The sequence below is a fragment of the Salmo salar genome, chromosome 19 (assembly GCF_965601325.2).
Source record: "Salmo salar chromosome 19, fSalSal1, whole genome shotgun sequence".
Taxonomy (NCBI): domain Eukaryota; kingdom Metazoa; phylum Chordata; class Actinopteri; order Salmoniformes; family Salmonidae; genus Salmo; species Salmo salar.
The window spans coordinates 70024015-70051417 of record NC_138309.1 but is presented as its reverse complement, the minus strand read 5'-3'; the positions used below and the strand labels follow the sequence as shown (position 1 = coordinate 70051417).

Genomic DNA, 27403 nt, shown 5'->3' with positions numbered 1-27403 from the left:
TAGGGAGGAGGCTTCAAATGTTAACCTGTTGGGGATAGGGGGCAATATTTGCACGGCCGGATAAAAAACGTACCCGATTTAATCTGGTTACTACTCCTGCCCAGTAACTAGAATATGCATATAATTATTGGCTTTGGATAGAAAACACCCTAATGTTTCTAAAACTGTTTGAATGGTGTCTGTGAGTATAACAGAACTCATATAGCAGGCAAAAACCTGAGAAGATTCCTTACAGGAAGTGGCCTGTCTGACAAGTTCTTGTTCTTCTTGACTCTCTTTATTGAAAACTGAGGATCTTTGCTGTAACGTGACACTTCCTACGGCTCCCATAGGCTCTCAGAACCCGGGAAAAAGTTGAATGATGTAATTCCAGCCCCTGGCTGAAAAACATTAGCGCCTTTGGTAAGTGGTCTATTAGAGGACCATCAGACTGAGGCTCGTGCACGAGGGGATCCCATGTTTTTATTTTCTCTCTCTTTGAACGTAAACACGCTTTCACGGTCGGAATATTATCGCTTTTTTACGAGAAAAATGGCATAAAAATTGATTTTAACCTCTTACATCTAGACGTTCCGCTAGCGGAACACCTGCTCCAATGATAGGCGTGGCGCTAATTACAAATTCCTCAAAAATACAAAAACTTCCATTTTTCAAACATATGACTATTTCACAGCATTTTAAAGACAAGACTCTCGTTAATCTAACCACACTGTCCGATTTAAAAAAAAGGCTTTACAGCGAAAGCAAAACATTAGATTATGTCAGCAGAGTACGCAGCCAGAAATAATCAGACACACATTTTTCAAGCTAGCATATGTCACAAAAAACAAAACCACAGCTAAATGCAGCACTAACCTTTGATGATCTTCATCAGATTATGCAATTCATGCATGTTTTGTTCAATCAAGTTCATATTTATATCAAAAAACAGCTTTTTACATTAGCATGTGACGTTCAGAACTAGCATACCTCTCGCAAACCTCCGGTGAATTTACTAAATTACTCACGATAAACGTTCACAAAAAACAATTATTTTAAGAATTATAGATACAGAACTCCTTTGTGCAATCGAGGTGTCCGATTTTAAAATAGCTTTTCGGTGAAAGCACATTTTGCAATATTCTGAGTTCTGCTAGTTCTGCTAGTTCTGAACGTCACATGCTAATGTAAAAAGCTGGTTTTTGATATAAATATGAACTTGATTGAACAAAACATGCATTGTATAACATAATGTCCTAGGGTTGTCATCTGATGAAGATCATCAAAGGTTAGTGCTGCATTTAGCTGTGGTTTTGTTTTTTGTGACATTATATGCTAGCTTGAAAAATGGGTGTCTGATTATTTCTGGCTTGGTACTCTGCTGACATAATCTAATGTTTTGCTTTCGCTGTAAAGCCTTTTTGAAATCGGACAGTGTGGTTAGATAAAGGAGAGTCTTGTCTTTAAAATGCTGTGAAATAGTCATATGTTTGAAAAATTGAAGTTTTTGTATTTTTGAGAAATTTGTAATTCGCGCCACGCCTATCATTGGATATTGGAGCAGGTGTTCCGCTAGCGGAACATCTAGATGTAAGAGGTTAAAGAAAAGGCACATGGTATTCAACCTGTCAGTTGGAGCTGAGTTGGACCCTGAAAGCAACAAACTTCCACAGGTGTGTGGGCTACTTTGTTTTGTCATGAAAATACATCATGCATCTTAATTTGCTATATCATTGTTGTACTGTTTTCAATAGATCACCAGAAGATGCAGACAGGTCCCAGAACAGCCTGTTTGCATGGTGGACCATCCTGGCCTACACCCCATCTGCCGTCTATTCATTGCAGAACATCATGAATGTCTACATGACAGACTAAAGGGCTCTGGTTCTCAGAGTCCAAACACAGTAGCATAAGAGAAACTTACTGTTTTAGGCCTATGAGATGCAGCAGCCCATGGTATAATTTTCAGTATAATCACAAAGTCTTATTCATAATTTTGCTAAATAAACTGATGATATGTTAAGTTATTGTTTTACATGTGCTCAAGTTATGGAAAGTGTTCCTGTGAGAGGAAAACAGATCACGGTGAAAGAAAGAGGGTGTTCGCTAAACATAATCAGATAGGAGTTATATTGCAGCAACAGCGTAAATCATCGATGGTATGAAGTAAAAAAAACGATATATATTTTTTTTTACATTGTCAGCACAAGCTTTCTCGGAGACTAACATACTATACACAACTAGAGAACTACAATCTCATACCAACAAGAAAGTTGGAAGAGTTGTATTATTGCACACACACACACACACACACACACACACCTACACTTAGCTTCTCATCAAGAACGTGTTTGGCGGAAGCTGATGTGATATTTGATGGTTGGAGTAAAAAACTACCAGAGATTAGAACTCCAGGAGGATGGTTGGTGTCCACTGCCCCCCCCCCCCCCCCCCCCCCAACTACAAATGTGTCTTCAAATAGTAATAGTCACAGAGAGACATAGTCCCAACAAGTGATGTGTGTGTGGTGGTGGGGGAATCGATACGGTTACATATGACTTTTGAAGATACAGTTGAAGTCAGAAGTTTACATTCACTTAGGTCGGAGTCATTTTTCCAACAATTGTTTACAGACAGATTATTTCACTTATAAATTCACTGTATCACAATTCCAGTGGGTCAGAAGTTTACATACACTAAGTTGACTGTGCCTTTAAACAGCTTAAAAATTCCAGAAAATGATGTCATGGCTTTAGAAGCTTATGATAGGCTAATTTACATCATTTGAGTCAATTGGAGGTGTACCTGTGGATGTATTTCAAGGCCTACCTTCAAACTCAGTGCCTCTTTGCTTGGCCTCATGGGAAAATCAAAAGAAATCAGCCAAGACGTCAGAAAAAAAATTGCAAGAGGCGTTCTGCCTCCTAGAGATTAACGTACTTTGGTGCGAAAAGTGCAAATCAATCCCAGAACAACAGCAAAAGGACCTTGTGAAGATGCTGGAGGAAACAGGTACAAAAGTATCTATATCCACAGTAAAACGAGTCCTATATCGACATAACCTGAAAGGCCTAAAAAGTTGTGCTTCCAAAGTTGTGGCAAAATGCCTTAAGGACAACAAAGTCAAGGTATTGAAAATGTGTGGGCATTACTGAAAAAGCGTGTGTGAGCAATGGGCCAAAATTCACCCAATTTATTGGGTGGAGGCAATGCTACCAAATACTAATTGAGTGTAAGAGTTGACCCAATGGGAATGTGTTGAAAGAAATAAAAGCTGAAATAAATCATTCTTTCTATTATTATTCTGAAATTTCACATTCTTAAAATAACTAACTGACCTAAGACAGGGAATTTCTACTAGGATTAAACATCAGGAATTGTGAAAAACTGAGTTTAAATGTATTTTGCTAAGGTGTATGTAAACTTCCGACTTCAACTGTATATCATATTGACAATATCGCAATATTAATTTTGCACTAGTCAGCTGTACCTGCAACAACTCCAGTATTTCCCTCATAGCTTGTTCTTCATCTTCTTTTTAAATAGAGAGCCAACTTGTTTTCAGCACTTTTATTTCCATGACTGATCAAAACTAGTTTTCTCATGGCTCCTGTATCTGCAGCAGATATTTAGTGAACAATACGTTCGGAACATTGAATCGCAATAAAACCACAGTATCGAATCGCAATACATATCGTATCGGCACCTACTGTGGCAAAGAAGGGGGTCGAGTGATCAATGGCAGATATGTGAGGTCAGAACTAATAAACGGGCTCTGCCCAATCACTAAAATGGCCACCCTGAACAGAACTACAGATCACAAAATGGCCGACTGCCAAAACTACAATTCCCAGAAGCAAGGGGGACCTCAGAAGGTGGAGCCGACCCACAGATAAAGGGTCAAGAAAAACCAGGAAGAGGGAGAGAGAGGGCGGGAAGGATCTATGAACCATAGAGAAAGATACAATCTACATTGGCTGGATTTACCGTGTACGAGCTGGACTGTTTTGGACTTACCTGTTGGCGTTTAGACCTGGACCTACCGAGAACCAGATTTGTGTAACAAACCCTGCTATCCTTGACCTTGCCTGCGGCCTGGGTGGACCAGGACAGAGAAAGAAAAACACAGGTACTGTCATGTTCGAAAGAACTTTCATTCTGGGCTGATTTTGGTGACAGTTTCCCACTTAATTTGTGACAAACGCTCCTAACTTTGAAGAGGATTGCCACACTACGTATCATGATAATATCGTGAGGTCCCTGGCAATTCCCACCCCTAGCACCTACCCATTGACAATTCCTAGTAATTGGTTATAGGGCATGATTAAAAACCACTCATCTCTGAAAAAAAGGACAGGGGTGATGTGCCGCTATGACTTGGTGTGGGTGAGAAGTCGGGCTGCAGAGTTTAACTATTTGGGACCTTGTGTTGATGCCAGAGAGTAGTGAGTTACAGTAGTCTAGTCGGGGGGAGATGAATGCATGAATACGTTTTTTTAGCAGCAGGACTGGAGAGAAAGACCTGACTCTGGAGATTTTGCGGAGGAGGAATAATTAGGTTTTGACAGGTGTGGTGGTCGAAGCAGAATGTGGAATCCAGGATGACGCCAAGGTTGGATGCGTGGGGGGAGGGAGAGACAATGGTGTCATCATATGGTGAAGTTGCCAACTTTTAGTGTGAATTTGGTGCATTGACTGCAGAAAGAAATGGACAAAGAACGAGATGCAATACATCCAAATCCCTTTTATATCCATAAAAGGTTATAATCCACAACCTTTTACATATTCACTGCCCTCTTAGACAACACCTATTGACTTATAGAATGTGGTGAAATAAGAAATTGTTATTTAGTCAATTGTAGAATAATAGTAAAGACATCAAAACTGAAAAAGCACATATGGAATCATGTAGTAACCCCCCCAAAAAAGTATCCACCCTTTGTCTTGACAGCTTTGCACACTCTTGGCATTCTCTCAACCAGCTTCACTTGGAACACTTTTTCAAGTCTTGAAGGAGCTCCCACATATGTTAAGCAGCTTGTTGGCTGCTTTTCCTTCACTCTGCGGTCCAACTCATCCCAAACCATCTCAACTGGGGTGAGGTCGGGTGATTGTGGAGGGCAGGTCATCTGATGCAGCACTCCATCACTCTCCTTCTTTGTCAAATAGCCCTTACACAGCCTGGATGTGTGTTGGGTCAATGTCTTGTTGAAAAACAATTTATAGTCCCACTAAGCGCAAACCAGATGGGATGCCATATCACTACAGAATGATGTGGTAGCAATGCTGGTTAAGTGTGCCTTGAATTCTAAATAAAACACTGACAGTGTCACCAGCAAAGCACCTCCACCATGCTTCACGGTGGGAACGACACGAGCGGAGACCATCTGTTCACCTTTTCACAAAAACAGCTGTTGGAACCAAAAATCGCAAATTTGGACTCATCAGACCAGAGGACAGATTTCCACAGGTCTAATGTCCATTGCTCGTGTTTCTTGGCAAAAGCAAGTCTCTTCTTATTATTGGTGTCCTTTAGTAGTGGTTTCTTTGCAGCAAATCGACCATGAAGGCCTGATTCATGCAGTCTCCACAGAACAGTTGATGTTGGGATGTGTCTGTTACTTGAACTATGTGAAGCATTTATTTGGGCTGCAATTTCTGAGGTTGGTAAGTCTAATGAACTTATCCTCTGCAGCAGAGGTAACTCTGGGTATTCCTTTCCTGTAGCGGTCCCCATGAGAGCCAGCTTCATCATAGCGCTTGATGTTTTTTGCGTCTGCACTTGAAGAAACATTCAAAGTTATTGAAATGTTCCGTATTGAGTGACCTTTGTATTAAAGTAATGATGGAGTATCGTTTCTCATTGATTATAGTTGAAGTCGAAACTTTAAATAAACCTACATACACATTTAAACTCAGTGTTTCACAATTCCTGACATTTAATCCTTGTAAAAATTCTGTCTTATTTTAAGTGAAATGTTAAAATAACAGAGAATTGTTTATTTCAGCTTTTATTTCTTTCATCACATTCCCAGTCGGTCAGAAGTTTTCATACACTCAATTAGTATTTGGTAGCATTGCCTTTAAATTGTTTAACTTGGGTCAAACGTTTCAGGTAGCCTTCCACAAGCTTCCCACAATAAGTTGGGTGAATTTTGTCCCATTCCTCCTGACAGAGCTGGTGTAACCGAGTCAGGTTTGTAGGCCTCCTTGCTCACACACGCTTTTTCAGTTCTGCCCACAAATTTTCTATAGGACTGAGGTCAGGGCTTTGTGATGGCCACTCCAATACCTTGACTTTGTTGTCCTTAAGCCATTTTGCCACAACTTTGGAAGTATGCTTGGGGCCATTGTCCATTTGGAAGACCCATTTGCGACCAAGCTTTAACTTCCTGACTGATGTCTTGAGATGTTGCTTCAATATATCCACATAATTTCCTACCTCATGATGCCATCTATTTTGTGAAGTGCACCAGTCCCTCCTTCAGCAAAGCACCCCCACAACATGATGCTGCCGCCCCCGTGCTTCGCGGTTGGGATGGTGTTCTTCGGCTTGCAAGCCTCCACCTTTTTCCTCCAAACATAACGATGGTCATTATGGCCAAACAGTTCTATTTTTGTTTCATCAGACATTTCTCCAAAAAGTAAGATCTTTCTCCCCATGTGCAGTTGCAAACCGTAGTCTGGCTTTTTTATGGCGGTTTTGGAGCAGTGAACCGAGTACAGTACAGCATCCTTACCGAGTGGCCTTTCAAGTTATGTTGATATAGGACACGTTTTACTGTGGATATAGATACTTTTGTACAGGTTTCCTCCAGCATCTTGACAAGGTCCTTTGCTGTTGTTCTGGGATTGATTTGCACTTTTCGCACCAAAGTACGCTCATCTCGAGGAGACAGAACACGTCTCCTTCCTGAGCGGTATGACGGGTGCGTGGTCCAATGGCGTTTATACTTGCGTACTATTGTTTGTACAGATGAACGTGGTACCTTCAGGCGTTTGAAAATTGCTCCCAAGGATGAACCAGACTTGTGAAGGTCTAAAATTATTTTTCTGAGGTCTTGGCTGATTTCTTTTGATTTTCCCATGATGTCAAGCAAGGTCAAGGTAGGCCTTCAAATACATTAAGTTACACCTCCAATTGACTCTAATGATGTTAATTAGCCTATCAGAAGCTTCTAAAGCCATGACACCCTTTTCTGGAATTTTCCCAGCTGTTTAGGCACAGTCAACTTAGTGTATGTAAACTTCTGACCCACTGGAAATGTGATACAGTGAATTATAAGTGAAATAATCTGTCTGTAAACAGTTGTTGGAACAATTACTTGTGTCGTGCAAAGTAGATGTCCTAACCGACTTGCCAAAACTATAGTTTGTTAACCTCTCTAGGGTAGGTGGCACCAAATCGTCCCACCTACGTAACAGCCAGTGGAATCCAGTGGCGCGTTATTCAAATACCTTAGAAATGCTATTACTTCAATTTCTCAAACATATGACTATTTTACAGCATTTTAAAGACAAGTGTCTCGTTAATCTAACCACACTGTCCGATTTTCAAAAAGGCTTTACAACCAAAGCAAAACAGATTATGTCAGCAGAGTACCCAGCCAGAAATAATCAGACACCCATTTTTCAAGCTAGCATATAATGTCAAAAACCCAGAAGACAGCTAAATGCAGCACTAACCTTTGATCTTCATCAGATGACACACCTAGGACATTATGTTATACAATACATGCATGTTTTGTTCAATCAAGTTCATATTTATATTAAAAAAAACAGCTTTTTACATTAGCATGTGATGTTCAGAACTAGCATACGGGGGGCAAACTTCCGGTGAATTTACTAAATTACTCACGATAAACGTTCACAAAAAGCATAACAATTATTTTAAGAATTATAGATACAGAACTCCTCTATGCACTCGATATGTCCGATTTTAAAATAGCTTTTCGGTGAAAGCACATTTTGCAATATTCTCAGTAGATAGCCCGGCATCACAGGGCTAGCTATTTAGACACCCAGCAAGTTTAGCACTCACCAAAGTCAGATTTACTATAAGAAAAATGTTATTACCTTTGCTGTCTTCGTCAGAATGCACTCCCAAGACTTCTACTTCAATAACAAATGTTGGTTTGGTTCAAAATAATCCATAGTTATATCCAACTAGCGGCGTTTTGTTCGTGCGTTCAAGACACTATCTGAAAGGGTAAATAAGGGTTACGAGCATGGCGCATTTCGTGACAAAAAAATTGTAAATATTCCATTTCCGTACTTCGAAGCATGTCAACCGCTGTTTAAAATCCATTTTTATGCCATTTTTCTCGTAAAAAAGCGATAATATTCCGACCGGGAATCTCCTTTTAGGTAAACAGAGGAAAGAAAACAAAGCTTTCGGTCGACGTGGGCACGAGCCTGAGTCTCACAGTACTGTAACCAGCCACTATCCAAACGCGCTACTTTGTTTCAGCCAGAGCCTGCAAAGCCACGATTCAGCTTTTTGCCGCCTTCTGAGAGCCTATGGCAGCCGTAGGAAGTGTCACGTAACAGCAGAGATCCTTTGTAATGGATAGAGATAATCAAGAAGGGGAAGAAATGGTCAGACAGGGTACTTCCTGTACAGAATCTTCTCAGGTTTTTGCCTGCCATATGAGTTCTGTTATACTCACAGACACCATTCAAACAGTTTTAGAAACTTTGGAGTGTTTTCTATCCAAAGCCAATAATTATATGCATATTCTAGTTACTGGGCAGGAGTAGTAACCAGATTAAATCGGGTACGTTTTTTATCCAGCCGTGTCAATACTGCCCCCTAGCCCTAACAGGTTAACACTTACCTGGTTACTACATGATTCAATGTGTTACTTCATAGTTTTGATGTCTTCACTATTATTCTACAATGTAGAAAACAGTAAAAAAATATATATAAGAGAACCCCCAGAATGAGTAGGTATGTCAAACTTCTGACTGGTACTGTAAGTAGTAAACAAGTTATAACTAAGTTACAGCAACTGTAAATGAACTTTTCATCAAGTTATCAATTTAGCATTGATAATGCTGCTGCTAAAACATAGCTAGCTAACTAGCCAGTTTTGCTGCTGCTAGCTAATGACTGCTTCATCTAAATTACACTATAGTGACCTGGAAACAGGATGAGATTGCTAAAGTAGTCATAATTAGTAGGAAACAACTATGCCACCATTATGTCATCAAATTTACTTGAGAGATGACAATGTTACCATTAGCTAGCCAAGTTTGTCAGAAAAAGCTGAGGTTAGCGATGCTAAAGTTAGCTTTCAGTCTTCAAAAGAACATTCAAAACGAAACGTGCAATCCATGAATAGCATGTCCTTTTAATAATAGTTAGTCTTCTATCTAGACACTTCTTGAATGGTTGCTGCCGCTGCCAGGTGCAAGATGCATGGGAGTGGAGGAACAAGCTGCTGGCAAATCCACGTGTGTAGAGTGCAATCGAAAAGTATTCAGACCCCTTGACCTTTCCCACATTGTTATAGCATTATTGTAAAATGTATTAAATTAATTGTTCACCTCAATCAACACTCAATACCCCATAATGACAAAGCGAAAACAGGTTTTTAGACATTTTTGCAGACAGAAATACATTATTTACACAAGTATTCAGACCCTTTGCTATGAGACTCGAAATTGAGCTCAGGTGCATCCTGTTTCCATTGATCATCCTTGAGCTGTTTCTACAACTTGATTGGAGTCCACCTGTGGTAAATTCAATTGATTGGACACGATTTGGAGTGGCCAGACGGAAGCCACTCCTCAGTAAAAGACGCATGACAGCCCGCTTGGAGTTTGCCAAAAGGCACCTAAAGGATTCTGACCATGAGAAACAAGCTTCTCTGGTGTGATGAAACCAAGATAGAACTCTTTGGCCTGAATGCCAAGTGTTGCATCTGGAGGAAACCTGGCATCATCCCTATGGTGAAGCATGGTGGCAGCAGCATCATGCTGTGTGGATTGTTTTCATCGGCAGGGACTCAGAGACTAGGCAGGATCGAGGCAAAGATGAACGGAGCAAAGTACAGAGATCCTTCATGAAAACCTGGTCCAGAGCACTCAGGAACTAAGACTGGGGTGAACGTTCACCTTCCAACAGGACAACGACCCTAAGCACACAGCCAAAACAACACAGGAGTGTTCTTGAGTGGCCCAGCCAAAGCCCGGAGTTGAATCCAATTGAACATCTCTGGAGAGGCCTAAAATTAGCTGTGCAGCGACACTCCCCATCCAACCTGACAGCTTGAAAGGATCTGCAGAGAATGGGAGAAACTCCCTAAATACAGGTGTGCCAAAGAAAACTTGAGGGTCTAATCACTGGTCAAATTGCTTCAACCAAGTAGAGTAAAAGGTCTTTATTTACAATGATGGCCTACACCGGCCAAACTCGGACGACGCTGGGCCAATTGTGCGGCGCCCTATGGAATTACCAATCACGGCCGGTTGTGATACAGCCTGGATTCGAACCAGGTTGTCTGTAGTGATGCCTCTAGCACTGAGATGCAATATCTTAGACCACTGCGCCACTCTGGAGCCCCAAGTCTGAATACTTATGTAAATGAAATTGTATTTATTTTCTAAAAACCTGTATTTGTTTTGTCATTATGGGGTTTTGTGAGGAGATTGAGGGAATTTTTTTTAATTCATTTAAGGAATACGGCTGTAACGTAACAAAATGTGGAAAAAGTCATGGGGTCTGAATACTTTCCCAATGCACTGTACATAGCCTGATTTGCAATGCAGTCCAATGTAAAGTGTGCTCATAACAATGGACTGAACTTCTCTGGCCAAATCAGACAAAGTGACTTTTCAGGTGGAAGACAGTACAAAGAAACATTTGCTGCCTTGCAGCCAGATACTACACAATTTCTCTTCCTTTTGCTCATTGCTTTGAAGTAGGAATTATCACTGCACGCTGCCAACATTGAGGAATGGAATGTCAATATGACCGGGCGTGGCCAACAGCAGTGTAGGAGGATATGCAAATAACAAATGAATTGGTCTATTAGAATCAGATCGCTGTGTAATATGCGGCGGCCCAAAAACTACATCCCACCTGAACAGACGGAAATTCCAAGCCATTTTTGCAAACAGCTCTTACACAAAAAGGGTATTATCATAATTTTCACAATTTCAGTGTTTTTGACCTCAGTGTGGAAATACCATTAAAAAAAAACAGGAAAATCTCATTAAACACACTGCCACTTTAAGGTAAGATTTGAATGGAGAAAGCTGATCCGAGAGCAGCGCTGCCTTCTTTCGATCCTATCAGTATCGACACATGCTCCAGCAACGTACTTAGCGAACATTCTCTCTGCGGGGTGTTTTGGGAAATGCATGTTACATCTTCAGACATTGTAGGAACAATGCATCGTTAAAAACACTTGTAAGCCTAAGTTCCACCTCTTTCAGGAAACCGGGCACAGGGCATTAACAAAAGACAGCTATACCTGTTATAGAATTGTATAACTGTACTGAATAGGTCAAGGAGTGTCCATTACACCATAATACGTGGGCCTAACAGACGTTATAAATAAAATGTGGCCCTATATGTTATTCGGTAAAAACAAATAGTTTTAACCCCCCACACAAGTGGCTTCCATAGAAACTGCCTTCAATATAATTCTGTGAAATGCATTTGTCAGTGGCTGCAACCTTACTACTAAAAGCATGGCCCGTCATATATCAGTCCGAAAGCCCTGTACTGTGGCAAGTGGGGACAAAGTAATAAGGTGTGTGACATGTCTCTCACCCAAACTCCGTCCTGCTCCCCAAGCACCTCCTTGGCCAGAGCTGCCCGGGTGGTGATTGGTGGCATAGCCCTGCAGAGGGTGAGGAGTGCCGTAGGCTTGTCGATGGAGAAGCTCTGACTCAGGGTGTGATGATCTGGAGCTCCCATAGACGAGACTGGGGAGGAGGAGAAGAGGTAATTAATTTAACTGTTCAAGTCCATTTTCATATAAAAAATGTCCAATGGGTGACCTTTGGGAGAGGCTGTGAAATTGAAATGTATTCAACGACTATGTAAATACTAAGTGGATTGTTTGTCATGACAAAGTACAACACTCTGTTCAGAAAACTGCAATCGTATTAAAAGTTATTCAGATACAGTCAACTTAGAGTGCATCTCCATCCTAATAAAAAGGAACATGGCATAATTACTGTAGGTCACCATTCTTGACATTGTAAAAAACGTGGCTATGGATTACACAAAATCAGTAACAAGATAATCAATTAGCATTATCAACAACAACAAAAAGATCTTAAAGCCTGTTGTAGACTTCTTTATCCAGAATTCTTATCTGTGATATTTTACCAACACTACTTTATGCCTGTACCCCCTCCTAGGGATGTTATTATTATTATTATTATTATTATGATGCATAATACCTCATTAAGTGTGGGCTAAACAAGCAAATTTCAAGAATTAAAGTAGATTGATAGAATGGCGCATTCTTGTTAAAACATCCAGCCTATAAGCTAGAACAAACATAAAAACGCAACATGCCACAATTTCAAAATGTTTACTGTGTTACTATTCATAGAAGAAAATCAGTCAGTTGAAATAAATTCATTAGGCCATAATCTATGGATTTCACAAGACTGGGAATACAGATATGCATCTGTTGGTCAAAGATGCCTTAAAAAAAAAAAAAGGTAGGCACGTGGATCATTAAACCAGTCAGTATCTGGTGTTACCACCATTTGCCTCATGCAGAGTGACACATCTCCTTCGCATAGAGTTGATCAGGCTGTTGATTTGTATTTGTTATGGATCCCCATTAGCTGTTGCCAAGGCAACAGCTACTCTTCCTGGGATCCGGCAGAATTAAGCCAGTTATACAATTTCAAAAACATTACAATACATTCATTACAGAATTCATAACACAAGTGTGTGACTTAGGCCCATAGTACTCTACAACACAAAATCCATGTGTACGTGTGTGTATAGTACGCATGTTATGTGTGTGTATGCATGTGTCTGTTTGTGTTACTTCCCAGACCCCGCTGTTCCATAAGGTGTGTTTTTACCTGCTTTTTAAATCTGATTCTACTGCTTGCATCAGTTACCTGATGTGGAATAGAGTTCCATGTAGTAGAGGTCGACCGATTATGATTTTTCAACGCCGATACCGATTATTGGAGGACCAAAACAAGCCGCTGCCGATTAATCGGCCGTTTTTTGGTGGGTTTTTCTTTTAACATTTTCTTTTCTTTTTTTCTCGCTATTTTTTTAATTTGTAAAAATGACAATTACAACAATACTGAATGAACACTTATTTTAACTTAATATAATACATCAATAAAATCAATTTAGCCTCAAATAAATAATGAAACATGTTCAATTTGGTTTAAATAATGCAAAAACAAAGTGTTGGAGAAGAAAGTAAAAGTGCAATATGTGCCATGTAAAAAAGCTAACGTTTAAGTTCCTTGCTCAGAACATGAGAACATATGAAAGCTGGTGGTTCCTTTTAACATGAGTCTTCAATATTCCCAGGTAAGAAGTTTTAGGTTGTAGTTATTATAGGACTATTTCTCTCTATACCATTTGTATTTCATACATCTTTGACTATTGGATGTTCTTATAGGCACTTTAGTATTGCCAGTGTAACAGTATAGCTTCCGTCCCTCTCCTCGCCCCTACCTGGGCTCGAACCAGGAACACATCGACAACAGCCACCCTCGAAGCATCGTTACCCATCGCTCCACAAAAGCCGCGGCCCTTGCAGAGCAATTGGAACAACAACTCCAAGTCTCAGAGCGAGTGACGTCACTGATTGAAACGCTATTAGCGCGCACCCCGCTAACTAGCTAGCCATTTCACATCGGTTACACCAGCCTAATCTCGGGAGTTGATAGACTTGAAGTCATAAACAGCTCAATGCTTGAAGCATTACGAAGAGCTGCTGGCAAACGCACGAAAGTGCTGTTTGAATGAATGCTTACGAGCCTGCTGCTGCCTACCATCTCTCAGTCAGACTGCTCTATCAAATATCAAATCATAGACTTAATTATAACATAACACACAAATACGAGGCTTTGGTCATTAATATGGTCGAATCCGGAAACTATAATTTCGAAAACAAAACGTTTATTCTTTCAGTGAAATACGGAATTGTTCCGTATTTTATCTAATGGGTGGCATCCCTAAGTCTAAATATTGCTGTTACATTGTACAACCTTCAATGTTATGTCATAATTATGTACAATTCTGGCAAATTAATTACGGTCTTTGTTAGGAATAAATGGACTTCACACAGTTCATAACAAGCCAGGCGGCCCAAACTGCTGCATATACCCTGACTGCTTGCACGGAACGCAAGAGAAGTGACACAATTTCCCTAATTATAAGAAATTCACGTTAGCAGGCAATATTAACTAAATATGCAGGTTTAAAAATATATACTTGTGTATTGATTTTAAAGAAAGGCATTGATGTTTATGGTTAGGTTTGGTGCCACGACAGTGCTAAATCACCACCCGTTTGGCGAAGTAGGCTGTGATTCGATGATAAATTAACAGGCACCGCATCGATTATATGCAACACAGGACACGCTAGATAAACTAGTAATATCATCAACCATGTTTAGTTAAGTGATTATGTGAAGATTGATTGTTTTTTATAAGTTTAATGCTAGCTAGCAACTTACCTTGGCTTCTTGCTGCCCTCGCGTAACAGGTAGTCAGCCTGCCACGCAGGCTCCTCGTGGAGTGCAATGTAAGGCAGGTGGTTAGAGCGTTGGACTAGTAACCGGAGGTTGCAAAAACAAATCCCCGAGCTGACAAGGTAAAAATCTGTCGTTCTGCCCCTGGCAGTTAACCCACCGTTCTTAGGCCGTCATTGAAAATAAATGTGTTCTTAACTGACTTGCCTAGTTAAATAAAGGTGTAATTATTATTTTTTTTTTTTTTAAGAAATAAAAATCGGCCAAATCGGTGTCCAAAAATACCGATTTCCGATTGTTAGGAAAACTTGAAATCGGCCCTAATTAATCGGTCATTCCAATTAATCGGTCGACCTCTATGTAGTACTGTGTGCCTCCCATAGTCTGTTCTGGACTTGGGGGCTGTGGCATGTGGAATGTTGGCCCACTCCTCTTCAATGGCTGTGCGAAGTCGATGGATATTGGCAGGAACACGCCATCGTACACGTCGATCCAGAGCATCCCAAACATGCTCAATGGGTGACATGTCTGGTGAGTATGCAAGCCATGGAAGAATTGGACATTTTCAGCTTACAGGAATTGTATACAGATCCTTGCGACATGGGGCTGAGCATTGTCATGCTGAAACATTAGGTAATGAATGGCACGTCACGGTATCTCTGTGCATTCAAATCAAATTTTATTGGACCCATACACATATTTAGCAGATGTTATTGCGGGTGTGGTGAAACACTTGTTCCAAGCTCCAACAGTGCAGTAATATCTAATATACACAAATCTAAAAGTAAAAGAATGGAATTAAGAAATATTAGAACAAGCAATATTGGAGTCTGGTGTATAAAATGTACACTATATATTAACACAAACGTATGTGGACACCCCTTCAAATTAGTGGATTTGGCTATTTCAGCACACCTGTTGCTGTCAGGTGTATAGAATCGAGCACACTGCCATGCAATCTCCAGGGCTTTACTGAAGAGAACAGTGACTTTCAACATGGAACCATCATAGGATGACACCTTTCCAACAAGTCAGTTGGTCAAATTTCCGCCCTGCTAGAGCTGCCCCGGTCAACTGTAAGTGCTGTTATTGTGAAGTGGAAATATCTAGGAGCAACAACTGCTCAGCCGCGAAGTGGTAGGCACACACAAGCTCACAGAATGGGACCACAGAGTGCTGATGCGTGTAGCACCTAAAAATCGTCTCTCCTTGATTGCAACACTCACTACCGAGTTCAAAACTGCCTCTGGAAGCAAAGTCAACACAACGGTTTGTTGGGAGCTTCATGAAATGGGTTTCCATGGCTGAGCAGCTGCACACAAGCTTAAGATCACCATGCGCAACGCTAATCATCGGCTGGAGTGGTGTAAAGCTCGCCGCCATTGAACTCTGGAGCAGTGGAAACGCCTTCTCTGGAGTGATGAATCATGCTTCACCAACTGGCAGTCTGACTGACGAATCTGGGTTTGGCAGATGCCAGGAGAACGTTACATTCGCCAATGCATAGTGCCAACTGTAAAGTTTGGAGGAGGAATAATGGTCTGGCGCTGTTTTTCATGGTTCGGCTAGGCCCCTTAGTTCCAGTGAAGGGAAATATTAACACTACATCATACAATGACGATTCTGTGCTTCCAACTTTGTGGCAAGAGTTGGGAGAAGGCCCTTTCCTGTTTCAGCACGATAATGCCCCTGTGCACAAATCGAGGTCTATACATAAATGGTTGGTAGGGATCGGTGTGGAAGATCTTGACTGGCCTGCACAGAGCCCTGACATCTACACCATCAAACACCTTAGGGATGAATTGTTACACCGACTGCGAGCCAGGCCTAAGTCGCTTAACATCAGAAGCAAGTCCCTTCAGCAATCTTCCAACATCTAGTGGAAAGTCTTCCAAGAATAGTGGAGGCTGTTATAGGAGCAAGGGGGGGACCAACTCCATATTAATTAGGGATACACCATATCTGTGAACATTTCGGAATCGGCCCGATGTCTAGTTTAATGCCTATGTGCAAAATCACTGTCAAAACTGACGTGCATACCGATATAAAACACAGGTACATGACATAATGACATCCACTACCATTAAAAGGTTTGGGGTCACTTAAATGTCCTTGTTTTCCATGAAACCATACATGAAATTAGTTGCAAAATCAATAGGAAATATAGTCAAGACGTTGACAAGGTTATAAATAATGATTTTTAACTGAAATAAGTGTCCTTCAAACTTTTCATCAAAGAATCCTCCATTTGCAGCAATTACAGCCTTGCAGACCTTTGGCATTCTCGTTGTCCATTTGTTGAGGTAATCTGAAGAGATTTCACCCGATGCTTCCTGAAGCACCTCCCACAAGTTGGATTGATGGGCACTTCTTATGTACCATAGGGTCAAGCTGCTCCCACAACAGCTCAATAGGGTTGAGATCCGGTGACTGTGCTGGCCACTCCATTATAAACAGAATACCAGCTGACTGCTTCTTCCCTAAAGAGTTGTTGCATAGTTTGGAGTTGTGATTTGGGTCATTGTCCTGTTGTAAGAGGAAATTGGCTGCAATTAAGCGCCGTCCACAGGGTATGGCATGGTGTTGCAAAATGGAGTGATTGACTCCCTTCTTCAAGATCCCTTTTACCCTGTACAAATCTCCCACTTTACCACCACCAAAGCACCCCCAGACCATTACATTGCCTCCACCAAGCATGACAGATGGCATCAAGCACTCCTCCAGCATCTTTTAATTTGTTCTGCGTCTCACGAATGTTCTTCTTTATGATCCGAACACCTCAAAACTTAGATTTGTCTGTCCATAACACTTTTTTTCCAATATTCCTCTGTCCAGTGCCTGTGTTCTTTTGCCCATCTTAATCTTTTCTTTTTATTGGCCAGTCTGAGATATAGCTTTTTCTTTGCAACTCTGCCTAGAAGGCCAGCATCCCAGAGTCGCCTCTTCACTGCTGACGTTGAGACTGATGTTTTGCAGGTACTATTTAATGAAGCTGCCTGTTGAGGACTTGTGAGGAGTCTCTCTCAAACTACACACTCTAATGTACTTGTCCTCTTGCTCAGTTGTGCACCGGGGCCTCCCACTCCTCTTTCTATTCTGTTTAGAGCCAGTTTGTGCTGTTCTGTGAAGGGAGTAGTACACAGCGTTGTACGAGATCTTCAGTTTCTTGGCAATTTCTCGCCTGGAATAGCCTTCATTTCTCAGCACAAGAATAAACTGACGAGTTTCAGAAAAAAGGTCTTTGTTTCCAGCCATTTTGAGCCTGTAATCGAAACCACAAATGCTGATGCTCCAGATACTCAACTAGTTGAAAGAAGGCCAGGTTTATTGCTTCTATAATCAGAACAACAGTTTTCAGCTGTGCTAACATAATTGCAAAAAGGGTTTCTAATGATCAATTAGCCTTTTAAAATTATAAACTTGGATTAGCTAACACAACGTGCCATTGGAACACAGGGGTGATGGTTGCTGATAATGGGCCTCTGTACGACTGTATATATTCCATCATTTTTAATTTTTTTAATCTGCTGTTTCCAGCTTCAACAGTCATTTACAACATTAACAATGTCTACACTGTATTTCTGATCAATTTGATGTTATTTCAAAATGGACAAAACAAGGAAATTTCAAATTGACCCAAAACTTTTGAACGGTAGCATAGGTACATGACGTAATGACGCCATTTAAAATTGAGCTGCACGTGCAACACAGCATTCCTAACCTATCCCACAATGTCTGCCGTGTGGATCGAGCAGTCAACAAGTCGAGCAGTCATTTGAAAGCGTAAGAGCCTTTCAGCGAGAACTCAAAAGGCGAAATACATTAACGCCAAGATAATGGAATTCATTGCCCTTGACAATCAACCGTTCTCTGTCATGGGTGATGTTGGCTTTCGCCGACTGGTCGAGCACCGGTACACACTACCAAGTGCGCTATTTTTCAGATGTTGCCCTACCGGAGTTACAGTTATAGCATCACCGCTATTAGCTTCACAACATACTATGGAACACCGTTTTGGTCTTTGCGTGTCAAAAAAGATACAAGTTAAATAACACTATTTGATGCGTTAAATAAGCTTTTAATTTGACACATCAAATAACAGTTATATTATAGAATGCTGTGTGTTCTGAATTTGAACCTGCAAGCCAAGCGCCACCACTACTAATCAGTAGCACTGTCAAAGCTGTACAGAAAAAGTCTGCAAACAAGCAAACACTGGCCACGAACGATGTGTTTACATTATTGCGTTGGTAATACAGCACTATTTGTTCTACCGCAACTTCTGGGGTAGCTAGCTTTAGCTTAGTACCTAGCTAGCACCAATACAACGAGCCTGAAAATAATGACCAGTAGAAACTGCTGTCATTCTCATTCTTAGCAATCCTTGTGAATAAGTATTAGCTAGGTAGTCACTTGTTGTTCGCCTATTGAAATTGAACTTCAGTTTATGCAAAATAATTAGCTAGCCAGCTACTTAACGATGTTGCCCAAAGCTAACATTATAAGCAGCCAGCTAGCTTCATCTGGCTAGTGACGCTCGACCGGACCGGGTTGTGTGTTGTGAAGCTAGCCACAATAAGGATTAGGCACAATAGTGGAATTTGCGGTTTGCCTTCAAAATAAAAGTACCTCTTTAAAAGTGATGCAGAAAGTTACAATTGGTGAAATCATGCCATATTTAGACTAGATCATGTTAAAAAAGGTTGGAATGTGAAGCAATGAAATGGGGTATCAGTCTACTCGGTGATACACACAGAAAACAACTGATGAAATGTACACAAATATTAGCGTTGTTGCTCTTATCGCGGGACTGTGACAGTGTGAAATCACCTCCCCAGTCAGCCTATTGTGTATTGACATTCATATTGCACTGTACAGCTTTACCTAAGGATTGGGGATCAATGAAATGTGGTATCGGTCTAATCAATAACCAAGATATCTTTTCCCAAAGTCCTCCTCAGAGTTATCAGACTCCAAAACATCCACACAGTATTGTTTTTCCTCAGGAATAGTGTTCAATACATATAGGTTGACAAATGTGGCTCAATTCACAGTTGTTTCAGAGTCCTCGCAATAAGAGCTATGACGCTAATGTTCTCTGGGTGTCACTGAGTAGACTGATACCCCATGTAATTGATCCACAATCCGTAGGTAAGGCTGTACAGCGAAATAAGTATGCCCCCAACGCAATTCTAAAGTATAATACATCCAGTGTGATTTCAACAGATTGTCAAAAACGAATTATAGTATTTTGTTGATTTTATATAAAACATTCCAACCTTGTTTAGCATGCTCTATTCAATTATGGCATAATTATACTATTTGTATCACTGTCAATGACATACTTTTATTTTGAAGGCTAACCGCAAAGTCCACTATTGTGGCTCATCCTTAGTGTGGCTAGCTTCACAGATGGCTCCAACCACAATTAATCAAATAATAAGTGTCTTATAAATTAGGGTTATTTTTGATGACACATTAGCTAGCTAACTATATAGCTCGTGAAACAGATGTCATTTTGCTGGTTTTGGGGAAGAACATTGTTTGCATCCATGAGCTAGCTAGCTTTTTTTATGACCAGCACTGTAGGTGCACGAGACAACCTTACCAGCATCATAGCATATGTATCGATGAATCGTTGTGACATATGAAATACGAGAGACGGTGTAATCAATGTGTAATAACTATGTAAAAAATTTATGAACGTGTTCAATTATGTGACGTGCAGTCATATTCAGGTCCTGATTGGTCAACAAGCTTATTTGAGTGTCAAAAAAGATACTCGGCAAATAACACTATTTGACTGTGTGTCAAAAGAAATACACAAAGACCCAAACGGCGTTCCATAGTATGAGAAATCCTGGATGAGAATGAAACGACTGAACAAATGAACAACGAAACAGCACAGCAAGTAATCAAAACCTATTTCTTTCACTTATGTTTTACTGGTAATGGGGACATGCGTAAATGCCAACAAAATAACTTTTTGCTCAGTGTGTGTTTGTAACCTTTAACTAGCCAAGTCAGTTAAGAACAAATTCTTCTTATTTACAATGACGGCCTACCCCGGACGACGCTGGGCCAATTGTGCGCTGCCCTATGGGACTCCCAATCACGACCGGATGTGATACAACCTGGATTCGAACCAGGGACTGTAGTGACGCCTCTTGCACTGAGATGCAGTGCCTTAGTCCGCTGCGTCCATGTGTGTGTGTTAACTATTTAACTGTACTAGAACGGTTAAAAGGCCCGAAAATGTTAAATATCGGGGGGGTTTTGGCAAGGAAAATAGTATCAGCCAAAAATGCATATCGGTGCATCACAAATATTCATGCCAATGATTTTGCAATGAGATGTTTGACGAGCAGGTGTCCACATACTTTTGGTCATGTAGTGTACTGAACAACGAGCTAACTGTCAATGAAATATATATATTTTTTATAATTAAGTCAATGCAAACTAAAAAGTAACCTGGACCTGACGGCTTCCAATCTGACTTTAATAACAACAACAAAAAGTGATGTCCAACTTGCTCCTACTTTGCATGCAGTTTACTATGAATCTTTTGAAAACAAATTACTTCCTCCATCAATGAACCAAGCATGCATCTCATTACTGTTAAAACCAAATAAAAAGACTCATGTGAATGTAGTTCCTATCGCCCCATATCCTTAAATAATATGGACGCAAAGACTTTATGTAAAGTCCTAACCCAACGTTTCGAGACAATTATTCAACAGATAACATCATTGGACCAAACAGGTTTTATACAAAATCACCTATCCACCTGAAATCTTAACACCTACAGTGCATTGGGAAAAAACTCAGACCCCTTGACTTCCCCCCCTCTCATCAGTCTCCACACAAAATCACCAAGCAAAAAAAAGTTTAACCATTTTTGTTAATATATTAAAATGAAAACTGAAATATCACATTTGCATAAGTATTCAGACCCTTTAGTCAGTACTTTGTTTAAAAACCTTTGACAGCGTTTACAATCTTGAGTCTTCTTGGGTATGACACTACAAGCTTTGCACACCTGTATTTGGGGAGTTTCTCCCATTCTTCTCAGCAGATCCTCAAGCTCCGTCAGGTTGGATGGGGAGTGTCACTGCACAGTTATTTTGAGGTCTCACAAGAGATGTTCAAATCGGGTTCAATTCCAGGCTATAGCTGGGGCACTCAAGGACATTCAGAGACTTGTCCCGAAGCCACTCCTGTGTTGTCTTGGCTGTGTGCTTAGGGTCGTTGTCCTGTTGGAAGGTGAACCTTCGCCCCAGTCTGAGGTCCTGAGCAGATGTTTATCAAGTATCTCTCTATAATTTTCTCCGTTAATCTTTCCCTCAATCCTGACTGGTCTCCCAGTTCCTGCCACTGAAAAACATCCCAACAGCATGATGCTGCCACCACCATGCTCATGTCGTGGCCTCTTCCTCGGTGCACACTGTCGCTGTGTCCAGTTATGCATGTAACATTTCACATAAAACCTCGTTGGGAAAAGGGGCCAGCTTCACTCCATAGAAACTAGTCAGCACTAACGTCGCTAGTGAGAGGAACCAATTAAGTCCCTGACTAACAACAAAGATGTATTGGCTGTCTAGATGTGTAAGGAGTTGACTGTACCTAGTAGGAGGGTATAAATATATGTGCTTGTGTAAAACTGTCTTTCTAGCTGTATGACCAAGTGGGTGAATAAACTTGGTTTGAGCTTTTTCTAGTTGTCCCTGAGTTTTTACTATTTTTGTTCAGAACTGCTCTAATATGCATACATATGGGTGTTTTGAATTAACCATCACCGTAGAAAGTGCTGTCCATTTCGTGTGTTAGGCTTTGAAACAACATCCATAACGACCATGTTTTCCACTCAGTTGCAACCTGTTGTATAACTTCTTTCTTTAAAATTGATCAATCACAGTGAGGTGAGTTTTAAAAACACATACTGTTTTGATGATAAGTGTTTGATGTGATTTTTGATTGCATTGATGTCAGACTGGTTAGAAAGACAATAGAGGCCTGAGTACCAGGCGAGTTGGGTACTACTAATGTATGTCCAGAGTGCATAAGAGGAGACTACCATGACTCAGCAGTCATGTAGAATTTTACTGCAGTCATGACTGCCAGTAATATGGGCAACGCAACAGCCCTCGTGATGACAATCATCTTTTCTAATCAATTTGATGTCCTTTTAAATGAACAAAAATGTTTTTTCTTTAAAAAACAAGGACATTTCTAAGTGACCCCAAACTTTTGAACGGTAGTGTATATGGATGATTTATGAAGTCAGGCACATTTAACAGTTAGGTCTATAATCAATAGCCTAACTAAATTGTGGTTTCCTCTCTTCTCACTTTTCTTAGAAATTAAGCAAAGGGCTGTTTTCTCGTTGCCTAACTCTGCTGCTGCCGCCTCCACCACATTGTTCTCAACACCAACATGCTGGTTAACTTTGCTACTATGCACATAGCAACATGGTCTAGAAAAAGGCACCAATTCAACAGCGCATTGATGTTTCAGAACTGCGACCACTATCCAACGCTGGAGAAAGCGCATTTGTTATAAAATAATATTTGTATTTGTGTTGCTCCATTGTTCTTACATAATATAACAATATACAATTTCAGTAGCACATGTCTTAAACTGATGGACTGTGCCATCCCCAAGGTCTCCACAATGGATCAGTCCACTTAGACAGGCGTAAATCAGACAGATGTCTTGTACAGGTGTCTTTTATGCTACTGCTCGACTAAAGAAATCTGTTGACCAACAACCTATCGACCAAACAATTGACCAGTCCACTAAATGGGGTCAGCCCTAGTCATTAGGTAGCCTAGCTAGCAATCCAAATCATAGTAGATCCCTATGGATTATTGTAATTTTCTGGTAATTTCTATTAGGATCCACATTAGATAACGCTGTAACTCTAGCTAATCTTCCTGGGGTCCAACACCAATTAACATGACATTACAAACAACCACAAATCAAGTCTTCACAAACATTCAACAAGTAGACAATACAGACAATTAAAATACCTGAGAGGAAACACATTTAACATTCAGTTGATGCTTTTTCCTGTCCAGTCATATGGTCTATTGGATTGATGGCAATATGTTGAAAACACTGATAAGAGAAATTGAAATAAATACTTAACTAAAGTATTTTGGTCACTAGCAAGACTGGGTGTAATGCATTGTAATTTACTTAACCACAATAACCTAATGTTGTGATGTTATTTAAGGAGTCAATGTGTTGACTATCATTATCATTCTTCATAGCATAAGAGTTGCCAACATTTGACCACTGGCACCTCGTGCTGTGACTCCCTAAAGGCAAGCTACGACCAGAAGTGACTTTTCATAGCAGATTAGAAGAGCATTTTCGCTAACCTTAACCTTTCCTAATTCTCCTGACCTGCAACGAAAAAGTCACTTCCGGTCATAACTGTGTCGAAGTGGTGTGTTTTTAGGTAATCGACCTAATGGTAATCACTTGCCACTTAAAAATGTTACATTGTAAACTTTTGATACTTCACAGGCTGAGGGATCTCTCTTACTATGTGAAACAAATGTATCATGCAATGTCACATGAGAAAACTGGTCAGATACAAATTGGGCATCAAGCTATTCTAAATAAACGTCCCACACAAGTTATATTTTTTTTGTACACATGGCGCACATACAGGACTTATTTTGACATGAGGTAATCAGATAGGAAGTGACCCTACAACAGACCCACGTTTGGAAATACTATTTAATAATACGATCAAAGATATTTTTCTCAGATTTCCCCGTCATAATGAAGAAATGTCCTGCCCACCGGCACAGTAAATTGAAATGGAATTGTATTACATTTCTGCCTTCCCGCGGACTGTTTTGTGCAACCCAATATAATTGAAAGCAACACTAGTGTATGTAAATACACCTGCGTTGCTAAGAGCAGCTAGCTCCAACCCATCCCCTTTCGCTCCCTTCCTGTCTGTATACCTAAAACCACGCATCTTGTCTGTCAATCGCATTGTCAAGAGTTCTGCTTGCTAGTAGTCCTTCCACACCGCTTGTTCCATTCCCTGCTGTTTATAATAGTAACAACATCGCGATGCTGCCAATAAGCAGCATACAGATCGACGTCAATGTACCAAATTAACGCCCAATCGATTACAAAAAAAGCTAAGAGAATGTAATATATTAGCTAGTGTGTAAACATTATATGGACTGAATCAGTTGCTTACCTTGCTTTCGCGGATCTTTCGTAACTCCATCCTGCGCCCAAATCACCGAACCCTGTTCCCGGGTAATTTCTATCCATTTTGAATTTACGAGGTGTGTGACAAGGACGAACGCAATTATGACAGAAGTGGGGTAACCGTCTTCCCCGTGATCGATTTTAGACTATTCCCCCCTTGTCATAAACAAGTCCTTGGCCATGGAAAACAGCATATTGAAAGAGAAATGAAGGGGAGAAGAAATCTGGATGAAAAAAAGGGGGGTCTGGGGGTGTACTCTAACCACCTCAAATCAGTCTGTCCTTTCCTACACTTTCTCCAAATATCATTTCCACAATTGCCAATTTGCAACGAAGTTATGCATGATCATGATAACACTTTTGTATTTGTCAATCATCGATAAGTTGCACAGAAACATTTGATCAAACGCGTCCTTTCCTGCCGTATCTCATCCCCTTTATTTTATCTACTGAACAAATTCCGAGATTTATAAAACTACCATCGATATCTCACGATTGTTGCAAAATGTATCAAACGATAAGATATCATATTATCGTGATTTTCTTTAGCATGCAAAATACCTTCCCACCCTAAAATTGTTGTGGGCTACATTAGCAGATGCTAGCTAGCCCTGTCGACGCATCAAAATAAAACGGATTTACTATTTATAAAGCCTACTACGCTTCCTTCTCTTTTTACATTAGAAAATAGTGATAACGACGATATCGCGAGGTCTGGAAACCATAATCTAAATTCCGAAAATCAATGAAGACGGTAGAAGTAGGCCTCTTTTTTATGTTTTTTGTTATTTTCCTATGAAGACGCCATGTTTGAAGGCGGCTGGCTCGCTCTCTTTTCTCCCTCCCTCCCCTCACTCACATCGCTCAAGCACACGCGCAATCTGTTTTTTTTTCTGTCCTCCATTCACCGGTTGTTTAGGTCTCGCAAACAATATTGTTTTTGTTTTGTTTGTTACAAATGAACATATAACAAACAAAAAACAAAGCTCATAGATTTAAGATGGATATTTGCCATTCAAACTCTACAATTTAATATTTGTATAGTCTAAAAATCCAGATACCTATTCATCCAGACTGTTGGGCAGATATTGTTCAAAACCTTTGTTTTGTAGGTAAACAATAATATTATTACTCAAACTTAAAATGTATTAAGTCATTTTTTACCAGGCCTCATCAGTGTTGTACATTCAATTTGTATTTTATTTATTTTACCTTTATTTAACTAGCCAAGCCAGTTAAGAATTAAGAACAACTTCTTATTTTCAATGACAGCCTAGGAACAGTGGGTTAACTGCCTTGTTCAGGGGCAGAATGACAGATTTTTACCTTGTCAGCAAAATGTTATGTCCAATTCCTCTACTACCCCTGTGAAAATAGATACGTATTTAATTAATTGAATAGCCTACATGTCAGATAGCCCTGGAAATCAAATTTAAATATATACTTTTTTTACCATTTTAATATTGTACAATAGCTTCCCTGCATTTTGACATGAGACCAGCAGATGGTACTCTAAATTTGTTGGAACCCTATAGTTGGAACAATGGGACACATAGGATGCGTTCATAAATTCACTCTAGCTATCTACTCCGATTTCAGAGCACTCTCGCCTGAGTGTGCCAGACCGCAGAATAACTGCTGAATTTACGAATGCTCAACACCAGTTGAATATGGCCGGTGTCAGTAAACATTGGCAAAAAACGTAATTATATTGTTGCCAACAGCACAGTTACAGTCACCAACGCTCTGGATAACATGAAAACAGCCTAATCAGCTCTACTAGGCAGGGTGGGTAAAATGTTCAGAGTGAGGTGGACTCTCATTTGTATCTGGAAGTAGCTAGCCAATTAACTTGGGTGCTTGACTGTCGTTGTGAGGTCAGAACGCTCGAATCAACTCTACTCTCTGCAAGAGCGTCGCGTGTGCGCGCTGAACGCGAAACGCTCTGAATTTATGAAACGACAATCTGACAACACTGAATTTACGAACGCCCAGAGCGCACTCTGGCACTCCAGATTGAATTTACAAACACACTCAGAAATGCCATGCGACATAGGACAACTGATTAAATGATACGAAAGACCGTGTCCTAACAATGGTAGTAGTTGTCCACAAAGCGGCACGGCGGGCTGTGCCTATCATTTCTCTGGATTAGTAATACATCTAATTATTGTAATATATATATTTTTTTATATCGATAAGGGTTGTTGACATCAACTGCCGGTATTCAATGGAGAGTGACGCTATGCTACTTACTTCATTACATGAATATGCCATCTCGAGACAATGTTGATATAAAGTGTCAATGTCACGTGGCCTACTTATATCAGCATACTCGTAACAACTGTAGCATTACTAAACTTCTATTCGATCAAATAAACCTCACTCAGAAAATTAGCCATATGTTTTTGTTGACTAAATTCAACACTCATTGACCTCCATACAAAAACGCCTTGCTTGGTGGGCAAAACAAAGAAAAACCGCCA

General features: G+C 40.4%; 1 protein-coding gene across 1 annotated transcript in view; it reads right to left on the bottom strand.

Moving 5' to 3' along the window:
* LOC106579416 (proline-rich protein 12) overlaps positions 1–25770 on the bottom strand; it is a 61785-nt gene extending 36015 nt beyond the window's left edge. Inside the window, exons 1-2 of the mRNA XM_082965924.1 lie at positions 24904–25770; positions 11762–11916 (exon numbers count right to left, since the gene is read on the bottom strand). Coding sequence (XP_082822050.1) covers positions 11762–11916; positions 24904–24980 — 232 coding nt within the window. The 5' untranslated portion in view covers positions 24981–25770. The remainder of the gene's footprint in view (positions 1–11761; positions 11917–24903) is intronic.
* Between the last annotated feature and the right edge of the window lie 1633 nt (positions 25771–27403).